We start from the raw sequence: 13,516 nt of genomic DNA on the forward strand, positions 1-13,516 counted from the left end.
ATCCAGTGAGTGCGTTAAGCTTTGCTGGTAAGGATCCCATATTGATGTTGCATACTCTAGTTTAGGTAATACGACTGTCTTGTAAAGTAGAAGTTTAAGAGAAGAAGGTGCTTTGCGAAAGTTACGACGAAGATATCCAAGTGTTTTGTTGGCGTTGTTAATAACATGGGTAACATGAACAGTCCAGGTAAGGTTGCTAGTAAAGTGAACACCGAGGTATTTTTACGAGAATACTGAGTCTAGGACAAATTAGTAGTCACTCTACACACACGCATGAATTTGCACTTGTTAACATTGAGGTCCATTAGCCAATATTTTACACAAGGTTGAGATGAAATCGAGGTCAAATTGATGAGTTAGCACATCGCTTTCGTATTTTATTTTCGTAAATATTACGCAGTCGTCGGCGAATAGGTGAATGTTAGATAGAATGTGGGAAGGTAGATCATTAATATAAATAAGGAAAAGAAGCGGACCGAATACGGAGTCTTGAGGGAGACTAGAGTAAACCATACTCGGATCCTATAGGTGAGGTCATTAACTGAAACGAACTGTTGACGGTTAGTAAGAAAAGGTTCAAGCCAAGTAAGAATCTTTGAGTCGAGATTAAGCTTCTGTAGTTTGTACAGTAGTAAGCTGTGGCACGCTTTATGGAACGCTTTGGCGAAATCAAGAAATACGCAGTCGGCTAGTGAATTACGATCAAGAATGACATGCAGCTGGATAGTGAAAGATGCAAGTTGAGATTCGCATGAGTATAACTTGCGGAAACCGTATTCAAATCGCAAGAAGAAAGAGTTTGATTCTAAGAAATTAGCTATGTGAGAAAACAGGATGTGTTCAAGAACTTTACAAGGAATGCTGGTGAATAAGATTGGCCGGTAGTTTAGTGGAGAATTCCTGTTACCTGATTTGTGCAGTGGAATCACCTTCTCGACCTTCCGTGCGGCTGGTAGCGAACCCTGGTCAAGCGATTGCTGGAAAATATTTCTTAGTATTATGGAAGAATAAGCACTGGTGTACTTTAAAAACTTGGCGTTGATTAGATCGCAACCCGGAGCGGCGGATATGTTTAGAGAGTTAATCAATTTCACAACACCATCAAGGTCAATTGTAACAGGATACATGGGCATATAACCGATTGACTCTGTACTTGGAAGAGGGAGATTAGTGCGGATAAAAAACTTGGATGTGAAAACTACGTTTAAAACAGGTGCCTGATGCTCGGAGGGATGCTAATGCCAGGATTGTCAACAACAGGTATGCGCTATCACTATCGCTTGGGTTATTAGTGAGCCAAAACTTTCGTACGTCCGTGGATAGCATTGATGGAAGAGTAACTTGCAAAAATGTATTCTTTGCCTGTTCTAGAGCTGTTATGTACTCGTGCGAAACTGTTTTATAAGCGTTCCAGCAGTTGTTGTTAGAGGAATTTTTTGCGAGTTTATACAGGCGCTTTTTCTTGTCAGACAACCGGCTGATATTTGCGTTGTAGCAAGGAGCGTTGCTGTTAGAAGTCATATTGCGTGTTGGTAGGTGCCTAGCTGTTAAGTCTAATTTTCTCTGCAGACAAGTCCCAATTGGATTGTAAGCTGCGGTTGTTAAAGTCTTCCAAGAAACTTTCCAGAAGTATGCAGAGCTCACTGTTTATGATGCCAAAGTCAGCCATATTGTAATTATAATTTGTTTTTGTTTTCTTCACATTTTTCGGAGGAGAAGTGTTAATTTCAAAGGTTATGACGTATGGTTGCTGAGACATGGTAGGTAAGTAATTTTGGAAACGAATGAAGGTTCCGTTGTAAGAACTAGATCAAGAGTGTTTTAAACAGTATCTGTTGTTCTAGTGGGTTCTTTTACAAGTTGCGTAAAGGAGAAAATAGAACATAAGTCAAAGAAGTATTCAGCTAGTGTAGAGCATGAATTAGCGATAATGGGGTCAGTGTCCCATGTAATGTTTGGAATATTAAAATCCCCGAGTAGAAACATAGGAAACGAAGGGTAACGAGATGCGACCAGGTTAATTGCATCGTGTAGTTCATTCACAAAGTCAGAAGATTGAGATGGAGGACGGTAACAAACTCAAATTATAAGCTTCTGGTTATTTAAAGCGATGTTAGCCCAAATTAACTACAAGGAACTGAGTACTTCAATGCACTGTGATTGCAAGTTTTTATTGATGGCTAAGAGAACACCGCCTCTCTGGCCGCTTGTGCGGTAACAACGATAGAAAGAAAACTTTCGGGTGGTCGGGAAACGTTCCCAGTCAATTTGTGGTCGAAGCCAGGTCTTAGTACAGTATTGTCGCCTTTAATAGTATCAATGGCAGAGGCTAATTCGTTACGTTTGTTAAGGATGCTACGAATGCTACGGATGTTGCAAAAGAGAACTTGTGTGTTAGGTAGGCATGCTCTACTTCCCCTCTCCCTTTCCTAACTGTCGTCGTGTGACGACGCTTCCCCGTTGCAAGTATCTGTTTTCTGTGGCGTCGTTATTTCGGAATTTGAGAATGGTTCAACATAGAAAAGTTTATCGGTGCCCTTTTTATCTGTGATGGCACCCTGTATCGTGTATAGAAGAAGAAGTGAAAAGCGTTTACTGACCGCAGAAATGGTGTTTGCTGAGCTGGTCGTCAAACTCATCAGTCCATGATTCCTGTGATTTTGACCGATGAACGTACCAGTTGGATGAGCGCTACTTTGACAACCAAGCGGGACAGTTAAGCTGGTCAGTTGTACCTAACAATGCTCGAGTGACATATTCGGTGTCGGTAATGTTGCAATTTAGTCTGGCATCTACTGAAAAAGCGTTGAATTAGAGCTGCAACAAGGACGGACAGTGTGGTATTGAGAAGGGTGAAAATATTAAAAATATTAAAGGTTTGTAGAGGTACAAGTTAGAGTTTGACACCAGGTGTTGGCCTCCTCCAATGTGCAACGTCAAAGCGATTGCGATTAAATACAGTGTTTGAACCGCTCGGTCTCTAATTCTTCTGTATATGTGCGGGTTATGGCAACAAAGCTTTAAATAAGCAGCTCTGCTTTGTTACTAAAATCACAAGGCATAGCTTTGACCCTCTTGTTCTGGAAGCCCGCCTTGTCTGGGGTCCACGTAATATGACGATGTTCGGTGCGACGAGAGCTCCGGATAATTGCCGCTCTAGTGGGTGGGGACCGGGTTGTAGTATAATAAATACAGAGATGATTGTTGAGAGTCGGCCACGATGTCTGCAGAATTGAGGACCGATGTTATCGAGGTATTTAACAGCTATTACTACTGCAGTGACATCTGCTCTATCTTGGCTCTCCGCCCGAATAGGAGCCCTAAGAACGGAACTGAAACCATGCGACAGTGGGCGTTACCCTAAAAACATCACCATCTGCTTGGGATTCCACGTCCTCATTCAGTGCCTAATAATCTCTCTGTTTTTTTTTGCATAGGCGCCGAAGGTTTGCCTGGCGGCGGTCTGCGTACAGCGCGTGGTGAGTACGCTTTGGTAGTGAAGACATCAGTATGTGGTGTCGGATCTCATGGTAGAGTGGTTAAATACGAATGCTTGAATATTCTCTGAGCTCACTATCCCATCTCCCCACCCGCAACGCTGGTGTGCAGCAGTAACTATTGTGATAGGAGGACTACGTCACTTGACTCGACGAAAGTTTTGTGCAAATAGCCATTCGGTAAATATATTGGTAGTGCAGCCTAACTGTTGGCTGTAACTTCCCGTCTTCGTCTCAGAGTGTACCAAACGCACCAGCTGCGTCGCACCACGGTGGAGCTTTATGTTGAGTCTCGTGGTCACACATGCGTAATAAGACGGTCCGGGCTGAAATTTGAGACGCGCATTTATAAGGACACAGGCGCGTTAATAAAACTCGACCGAATAGAAAACTCATCAAATGCCACTCAATATAAACACACTAACTGTAGTGAACAAAAAGTTAAATATTAAATTTTGTTAGTTACCGATATTAGGATGACGTAATTTGCGTCCGCCTGGTCGCATGTTCCATGTACAAAAACAACATTTAATCAGTTCTCTTTGCAATTTTTTTTTTTTTTTTCAGATTGCAAAAGTCTAACTTTCAACTCCCTGTGTAGATGTCCACCAAGTAAAGCATCTGCAATTTAGAAGGGTTGTTTTGTAGGCCAGTTGATGCACACTTCAAGAAATGCTTAATTTTAACATGTAATTTCTTCCCTGGCCTCGAACCATCTCAAATGTGTGCGGGAAGCGTCACACAGCGCCACGTGTACCGTCCCAGTGGAAAAATAAAGAATGAGAGAATCACCAAAAGGCACCTGAAATTTTAATGAAACTGATAACGTATCTAATAGAAATGCTCAATTTGATTGATTTTGGGGCACAGTAAACAAGCGTCGTTTTCGAACTTACGCGATAGCGCGTCGAACCCTCTTCCTCAAAAAAAAAAAAAAAAAAAAATCTCCTTTTTTTTTTTTTACACATCTTCGCAACCTGAGATGGCTTTCAGTTAAATAGCTGCATAAAAAGCTGTCAGACGATACGTGACATTAAAATGAAGGTTAGGAGTAAAGAGAACGAAACTTCCGCACTGACAACACAGCCCTCACACTTGTCGACGCCCTTCGTAACAGATCGCGCCCGTCACCGCACGGCACGAAAAACACGGCGGCAGAGAGAAAGAAAGAAGAAGAGGAGACATTATTGATTCTGTGACCCACTGCTGCTATCCTTGTTTGTCTTGCGAGAGCGAGACTAACGTCCGAAGAAGAAACATAGAGGCTAGGCCATGGCAGGTGAGTGTCTTGCAGCACTGTCTAAATAAGTACTATGTTCCTGGCAGAAGGGATAACCACATTTGTGGAAGTCATTTTACCCCTGTATACGTCTTAACTTTCACCGGTGTAGTGAACAGCTCTGCTGGCGACCAAGCAAGTGCAGTAACAGCCTACGAGAACGTTTTTTTAGTCTGCAATTCCGAAAATTCTGAGATCGATGTCCGCCACCTGCTGTAGGATTTCGCGCTACCGTAGTGAACGGTGGAGAGCCCGGTAAATAGCTACAGCGGGTCTTTCGCCAAACAATCCTTCAGTATGCACTGCTTACCTGCAGTGACCGTATGACGCTGACACGTCTACTCCGGTCGATCGACCTTTCATTCATTTTTCTATCCTTTTATTTCAACCATTCGTCGTATACCCGCTTCACGCGTTGAGACAATAACCGTCGCTTTAGGAAAAGAAAAAGTAGCCTCGCAAAAAGAAATTTCTCTTCTTGGATATCTAAAGTACCTCTACAAAGGTGTTGAATGACAAAGGAAAGATCTTGCATCCCATACAGATAACATTTTCGCAAAAGCCTCACCAAGGAAATCCAGCACATTTAAGCATACGTGAGCCATCTTCAAGTCAACCACGCAAACTTCCAAAACCAATGAAAAGTGTTACGCAGAAGCGGAGACACGCCACTACTGAAACATAGAGCGTTTCATACTTTAACAGCGCTCACTGTAAATTACAGTGGCGCTAGAATATAGCTTTTACACTCAATCTTCGACGGTGAGTCTAACCTCACACACTATCATAAGCAGCAATAGTTGTTAGCGTGACATCCCATTTAAGTAACACAGCTTCGGCTTCCGGCTCACATGATCTTTATGTGGGATCATACGCAGATGCATGTTCGGTGCGAAAAAAAAAAGACAAACACAAGAGAGGAGACAGGACAACGCGCTACACGCAGCCAGTCATAAAGAAGGCGCACTCGTCTCCACATCTCAAGTCGCAAAAATCCTGCACAGACGTTTAACGTGGCCATAGGTAGGATGGACTACGCCGAGCAGAGCGTTGACCTCCTCCGGTATCAGTCCCTTCTTGATGCAAAACGTGACGCGTCTGGCGCTGCAGGAAGCCCATGAAATGTGGCTGACGATGACCGACGCTCTGACGAATGCGAAGACACACAAAGAAAAGGGCCCACAGCACGGGAAAGATACTGAAGTAAACCTTGTTGCTAGGCTAGTTGGTTCATGATCGTACGGCAGAAAGGTAAGCGCAAAAAAAGACAAACACAAGAGAGGAGACTGCTGCAAAACTACCAAGAAGGGGGGGGGGGGGGGGGGGGGGGGGGATCGAAATCAAATATCACTGCTGTGATACCGAGAAATATGAGAACAAACATAAATGCCTTTCTGCGTCGTCTTACAGTGATGGCAATCATGGTTTCATCCAGTATTTAACTGAGAGGCGACACAATTGTTCATTGAACGCCGCGGATAAATCCACCTGGAATCACTGCCCAGCGATACGAACGCTGCTTTAACCCATAAGACATAAGATAAACGAAGCATCAAGGGGCCGGTGCCAAATGAAAGAATATTCGATTTCCAGTACCAAGTAAAGTGAGTGGCAGAAACATAGTGTCATGAACCACATTAGCGTGTCATGACGCATGATTTTGTGCTTGGGTCAGGAGAACCGAAATCTGGGCCAAGTAGTGAAGGTTTAGTAACTTTAAAAGCGGACAAATATTCGTACGTATCAAGAAATACAGAACGAAGAACTGGTTATCGTCAGTGTTTCGTGCATACTCGTGCTACATCCTGTACTTTTTGCACTGTTCAAAAAGGCTTGTTCAGGAACTTAACCGGCATTACATGAAACATGTGCGTGTGAGTGTTCTCCGGTGCCGTGAACTTCAACCAGGGGAGAGCGTTCTTTTAAAGGCAGTTCGTTTACAGGGCTTTCTCAAAACGCCAGGTGGTACATGTTCATAATGTAAACAGCGCAAACTACTAGGGACTTGAAAGGAAGTCCTGTGTCCCTTCTTTTCTTGATCCTTGTAGTTTGCGCTGTTTACATTATGTACATGGCTTTCGACGGGTTTGGCTGTACCCATAGTTCCTTTACATTGCACTTCTATGCGCAGTTAACAGATGGGTAAAGCTTTGCAGTAGTATCTGTTAGAGCGACATCCAGGGAATAACTCGCTGTTCGTCACGAGGAAACAGGGGAATTTTATCCTTTGTGGCGAAAGGGGGTTGGTTAGCAGGAAAGGGAAACGAAGACGCATCCCGTCTACCTCAAAGTCGAAGCAGCTTTATCCACTTGGAAGTATGGCTGATCGGCGTTGGCACCCTAGTCTTGCTTAGCGAAATGAAGCGGAAGTCAAGAAGAGAGGATTAACTAAGGTTATCTCTCAATCTCGCCGCGTTGGCTGTATGGGTAGTATGGTCGACTGCTATTCCTTAGGATGCGGGTTCGATCCCGGCCGCGACGACGGCGTTCTGATTGGAGGTGAAATGCAAAGTGCCAGTGCACTGTGCGGTATAAATACATTTAAAGATATACTATCCGGACCCCTCAATCAGCCCGGCCAGCCAGTGGTTGGCTTGAAAACGCAGTTGTATTGAGATTGCAAGTGGGCTTCCATCAGTCCTGCAGTCTATAGTGAGCACCAAGTTGCATGAACCTATCTGCAGGTTTGCAGGTGTGATTAGATGTCGTGCTATACACCATGCGGATCAGGGCATCTGCTTTTTGGCATCCGGAACAGTAAAGTGCGAGGTATGGAAGAGAAGTAGATGATTCAGCTAACTACAAAGTCTCGTAAAAGCCTACTAATTCTTCTGTACGTGTTGGCTATCTACGGATAGCCAATGGGAATTTTACTGTCGTCTGACGATTTTTCTCCTCTCATAGTCCACAAAGAAGTACTTCGCTGCACTACCTGAATGCTCGCTGAATTCCATGTAGCCATTCAGTGCGATGATATAAAATGATGCACCTTTGCCCACAGAACCTGCAAAAAGACAAATGGGTGTGGACAAGGCGAACGGGGATCCCCCAAGGTAAGTTCGGCGACAAAAATGATGATTGCTTATAAAATGCGTACGTGTTTTCGAGATATCTGCGTACGTGTGTGCGTATGCTCCCGTAGTGCCCGCGAGTGAAATAGCCACGGATCGTGACACGCAAAAACGATTGTCGTCCTTTCCTTGGAATTCTCTCACGTCACCAGGTTACCTCCTTCGGGATCGTTATTGTTAAGGGGCTGTTATAGCACAGCGTATGCTTTAACTTGCTGTCTGAAACTGACTAAATGTACAGCTTTACAAGTAAGCCACAAAATGAAGGCGTTCATTGACTGCTCAATACGCTGATGCCCCTCTCCCGGGACACGAAGCGGAAACATTTCAAATCATCTCTCGTCTTGTTAATGACCACTGGCGCGAGATTCGTGTAGCAACGCGCACGAGGCATTAAGTCCAGGCTGATTCTATGAAGACGGCCTGCATGCACGAATAAGGCACCGGGTACCATACGGCATATGGTCGCCACATGCATCGCCGCTTAGCGAGAATGTATAAATTAGTGAAGCAACCCTGTAGAAGATGAAAACTTTTTGTTTTCTGAAACCCAAAATAAAAAGGATGAGCATGTCTGGGACGTACAAATTGTTGAGCAGCCCTCGCAGTAAGGCTGCTGTCGATGACACCAGGCACTGCGTATACAGGGTGGCCAGTTTTTCTAGCACGATATCCCCCCCCCCCCCCCCCCCCAACGTTCTTTAACACATCTGTAGCTATCTGATCCTCTTCAGCTGATTTCTCCCTTTTCATAGTTTATAATGCTTTCTTTACCTCGTCCATCGTCACTGGTGGAACGTCTGACTGTTTCTCCCTACCGCCAATCTCATTACGGTCCTGACTACTTTGGCTCCTCGGCTACTTTGACTATCTTGTCCATATTCGTGATGACGTTGCCTGCCTTGTCCCTTATCGCATACATATGGTTTTTGACTATGCCCAATTTCTTCTTTACCACATTAAGGCTTCCCCCGTTCTTTACAGCATGCTCAATTTTGTCCATGTTATGCTTCCTTATATCGGCCACCTTGCGCTTATTGATTAGCTTTGATATCTCGGCCAATTCTATCTGGTCTGTTTGATTGGAAGCTTTCATACTCTGGCGTTTTTTAATCAAATATTTCGTCTCCTTAGACAGCTTACCGGTATCCTCTCTAACTATCCTACCGCCTACTTCTACAGCGCACTAAGTAATGATATCTGAAATTATTTTTCATTGCTTCTAGGGTAACGTTGCCATCCTCGGTTATAATAAAGAGCTGAATATCTATTCTGTAGCGAGTTCATGAACTCTGCTGCCCTTCCCCTCACCGCTAATTCGTTGATGGGGTTCTTCCTTACTAATCTGTTGCGTTCCTTCAGATTTAGGCTAACTCGGGACCTCACCCTCCTGTGGTCACTGCATCGCACTTTCCCGATTACCTCTACATCTTGTATAATGGGGGAGGTTGAACACAGTATGAAGTCAATTTCATTTTTAGACTCCCCGTAGGACTTTTCTATGTCCATTTCCGGTTCTTCCGTTTGCTGAAGAAGGCATTCATGATTGTTAGGTTATTGCGCTCTGCAAACTCAACTAGTAACTCCCCCCTAAGCACATACACAGATGCTATTATAGTCGTGTAGTGATTTCAATATGTAGAATAGTTTGGTTTTTATGGTCGGTTAGTAATGAAATCAGTAAAATCCAGTAATACTGCTCTACTTTCTTGAATCGCCTCAGAAAGATGCAAATACTCAAAGCGGAAGAGAATCATTTCGAAAGTTAGAAAAGAAAGTCAGGTAATATTTTGTCCAAAGCAGCTGAGTGGCTTATTTTATAGTTGTGCCTTATGACCATAAATATTTAGCCGTCACAGGTTTATTGATTAGAAATTGTCACTCTCAAGAATGGCACTCTCTGAAAAAAAACGCCGATATTCGTTGCGCCTAAAATGTTTCCACTGTATTTATCACAGGAAGACTGACATTAATCGTGACTTGAATATTCACGCTCCCAACTAAGTTTCTTACGACTTGAGTATCCATTAAAGGTCAATAAAATAACTCTAAATCTGATACCTATAAGTTTTCGTTCTTTCCCAATATTGAATAAACACTGGAATAGGCTGTCTGAAGAGTAAGCGTCAATTATGAGTTGCGAATATTTTGCTGCTGCTCAAGTAAATATTCTGTTCATGAGATGTACGTCTTGCCGCGTTTGCATCGCTTTTTGTTTTTCTTTTCCTGCATGCTTGTGACATAGATGCTGTTTTTTCCTCCCCCCTCCTATGTAATGCCGCTCGCAGCACTGTGGGTATAGCAATAAGAAATAAATAATTAATCAACGGATTAATATTAATGTGAATATTTGTCTTAAATAAATCTGTAAGTTTCATATTAAAATATAACGGACTATAAAAAATGTATTCCCAAATGACAAAAGGACCACCATAGTCTGACCGAATAATACATGCGTAACACGTCACAAAGCTCTTCGCATGAGCCTTGGCACCTGTTCCTCGTACTCTACGCTAATATGCTTGCTTCTGTTTTGCAGTGATACTAAGACACAACTGTAAGTACTGCCTTTACAGTTCCAAAGTTGAGCGAAATATGTGCATGCCTTCACATTATCGCGACATGAACGGAACTAAAGACCCGCGAAAGTGAATGCTTTATGCATGGTGTCCAATTTCTTTTTAACGATGGGATAATATAATAAGCCGGCGTTAAGCAGGGATGTCGAAGCAATTAAGAGCCGTTACCAGTCACATCGATGGAGCAAGTGTATTCGTCTAAGGAAACTTTTCCTTCCATCCGCTCCATGCATTACCTGCTTCACTTAAAATCTTCACCGCTTCGACAGGTCATCGCTGAGAGGACCGTATCATTGACGGAGGCACAGTGTCCGCATGGTGAGAAAAATTGCAAGATAAGGCTGCACTTCTATGATGTGGACGAAGATATTGGACTGTAGTTTATTGCTCTTGATGAACAGTTCCGACAGCAAATTTAGACAGAGGATACTCACTCATTTTAGTCGAACACTTTGAGCTGTGTTGTTAGGGTGCCTACTTGCCACTGCTTCTCTAGCGTTTCGGCACCCGCTGTTCGTTCAGGGAGCCGCCGTTCTGTTTCGCAAGTACTACGCAGGTCTCTGCACATTGTTAATAAACATCTGTACTTCAGTTTTTTTTATGCTTGGTCGTTGTATCAGACGATATTGAAGAGCTTAACATCCAGACAACTTCCTACTTTCAGTCACTAGCTGTGCATGGCCTGGCAAGAGCCGTTATAGAGCACATCCACCGTAGAAGTTTTGAATGTGGCTCTCTGCATGACATTGAGGGTGTCGTAACTTCTTAGCTGTAGCAGGACGGCATTTTTAGAACGCTGCCACATCTCCAATATGACGACTCCTCCTCTGCGAGGCGATAATACATTTGTTCTCGATGGAACCACATTGGGGCACTCAAATTTCTCGTGTCGTTCGCTTCATTCATGGCCATGGTGTTCACCCCTAAGCGGCAGCGGTGCGGCCCCTACTTGCCAGAGACCACGAGATGTTCGCCCTGTCTTCCCTGTATATTTGTGCAAATGAGGCACGGGCTGCTACCCTGTTGGTCTTTCCCAGCATAGCAGTTTTGTCCAGTCTGGCAACTTTTTTTTTTTTTTTCATTTGCAGAGGCGTGACGCACTCCATGCAGGTTATCGTGATGGTGTCAATTTTGTTGGTTGGCTGCGCTGTTGGTGCGTACTTTCTGATTCTCAGTAAGTACTGACTATGCTTATCGGCGGCTTGTCCAACAATATCTATTTCCCTTAAATCTGAAAAGCAGCCAAGCGCATTAACTCTGTTCGCGAAATGTCCACAGGCACAAGAAAATATGTGGTGCTAAGTGGTCTAAACTATATAAATGACCTCTGAGGCTGCTTTTACATGTTTTTTAACCATTTATACGCTCTAAATCTTCTCTCTGCCTTAAGTACGAGAGTGTTCAGAATCCTGGCCTAAGGAGAACACACAAGAGTGTCCGAACCAAACACGTGGTCATTGTAGTTGCTAGTTGTCAATGACCTACAGTTAGAAATACTTTTCTCTACTTTTATTTGATTACGGTCTTTCAACGTCAACTCATCCGTACTTGGCGCTCTGGCATCCTCACAACTACTCACAAAAACGTTTTAAAGCAAAATTTTTGAATTCAAATTAAATTCTTTCCTACAAACGAAACACACTGCGCTTTCATATCTATTAAACTGAACAAAGTTGAGTTTATTTTCGTTTAAATGGTACGCCGTGCAAGAAAGTATAGGGATGAAATTTTGATTTCCTTATTGAAATAATCTTCTCACAATCTTTCTCAGATGCCAAAAAATGCCTACAAAAATATATCACAAATCAAGCAGCCTAAGGCGTTGCACAAAAAAAAATTTGAATTTGACAAGATTCGCTTTTTATTCACTTTAGCCGTCATTTGCTTAGTTATGTGCTCCTACTAAAATATAAATGTTAAGTTGCAAAATGGCATTCAATGGCATCTATTTCTAAAAGTTCAATAAGAGTCATTCTTGTTTTGGGTGAGAAAATGATTTTTGCAACTTAAGTCGTTGCATTCAACTGTGGCGTTCCTTCGTGCTTTCTCGTCAGTGTAGCACACTTTCCGCAGACTGAAAATATACACAGAACCAGCCCTTCACTTTTTGAGTGGAATGATGCACAAGCCATGGGGCTGCCAGCTTCGGCAACTCAGAAAAGGGCAGAGATGCAAAAACTCAATGAAGCGCCAGCATACGTGGCAGGAGGATGAAGATGTTACCCACGTTCAACAGCAGATGCGGATCAAGATGAGGGATATCAAATTCAGGTACCGCTTATTGCTATCTTACAATTTATTTTTATTGACCTTTCAGAAGTAAAGGCCATGTAATGGTATTGTGCAACTTACTACGTCTCATTATTTTACTAGGGCAACCTGAATACGCGATTGAAGGCTGAATACGCCACGAAGAGCAATTTTTCTCAAATTTACAATTTATATACAGACATACTTGATGTTATTTGATCTCCAACATATTTTTACGGTTTTTGCCTTTTGTAAACCCTTAAATAGATGACACGACTAGTGGCCATAATAAAATTCGATTTAATACATGAAAATTCATCTTTTGCACTTCCTTCAGAGGTTTATATTAAAACAAAAAAATACATTCAGCTTACCGGACGTTCATAGTCATGCGTCAAAACGTTTTTCTCGAAACTTCTATCGTGTGATTAGGTTTTTCTACTGCTTATAAACTTCAGAACTTAAAATAGTTGAAGCAGCTAGAAGTTTCTTTTTTTTACAAAAATTCCAGGGCGCGGGAGGAGGGGACGGGCAGGGTTTGTTCGTCATACTACTACAAGGGTATGATTTATTTTTTGAAAAATTGAAGATTGTCGAGCGCGAAGCCTGGATCAGTTGGCGTGAAATGACCCACAAGCAAGCAAGCAAGCAATGCTACAATCATGGACGGAATCTTATGCGACATGATTTCGCGAGAAACGAAGTTACTCGTTAAACTACTCCACTGGCATTCGTGCGTGTCTCTTCATGCTGGTTGTCATGCTTTTTATCAAGATGTTTTCCCCACCTTACAGAAATGTTTCTGTCCTCCAACCTATATTTAGTTTGTGGCCAACGGAA

General features: G+C 42.9%; 1 protein-coding gene across 1 annotated transcript in view; it reads left to right on the top strand.

The window, feature by feature from the left end:
• Positions 1 to 4,769: 4,769 nt before the first annotated feature.
• Positions 4,770 to 13,516, top strand: part of LOC146197684 (uncharacterized) — a 28,655-nt gene continuing 19,908 nt past the window's right edge. The window contains exons 1-3 of the mRNA XM_084597226.1: positions 4,770 to 4,776; positions 7,778 to 7,829; positions 11,515 to 11,600. Coding sequence (XP_084453352.1) covers positions 4,770 to 4,776; positions 7,778 to 7,829; positions 11,515 to 11,600 — 145 coding nt within the window. The remainder of the gene's footprint in view (positions 4,777 to 7,777; positions 7,830 to 11,514; positions 11,601 to 13,516) is intronic.

Source organism: Amblyomma maculatum, chromosome 3 (genome assembly GCF_055883805.1).
Source record: "Amblyomma maculatum isolate TAMU_Amacu chromosome 3, ASM5588380v1, whole genome shotgun sequence".
In the NCBI taxonomy this organism is placed as follows: domain Eukaryota; kingdom Metazoa; phylum Arthropoda; class Arachnida; order Ixodida; family Ixodidae; genus Amblyomma; species Amblyomma maculatum.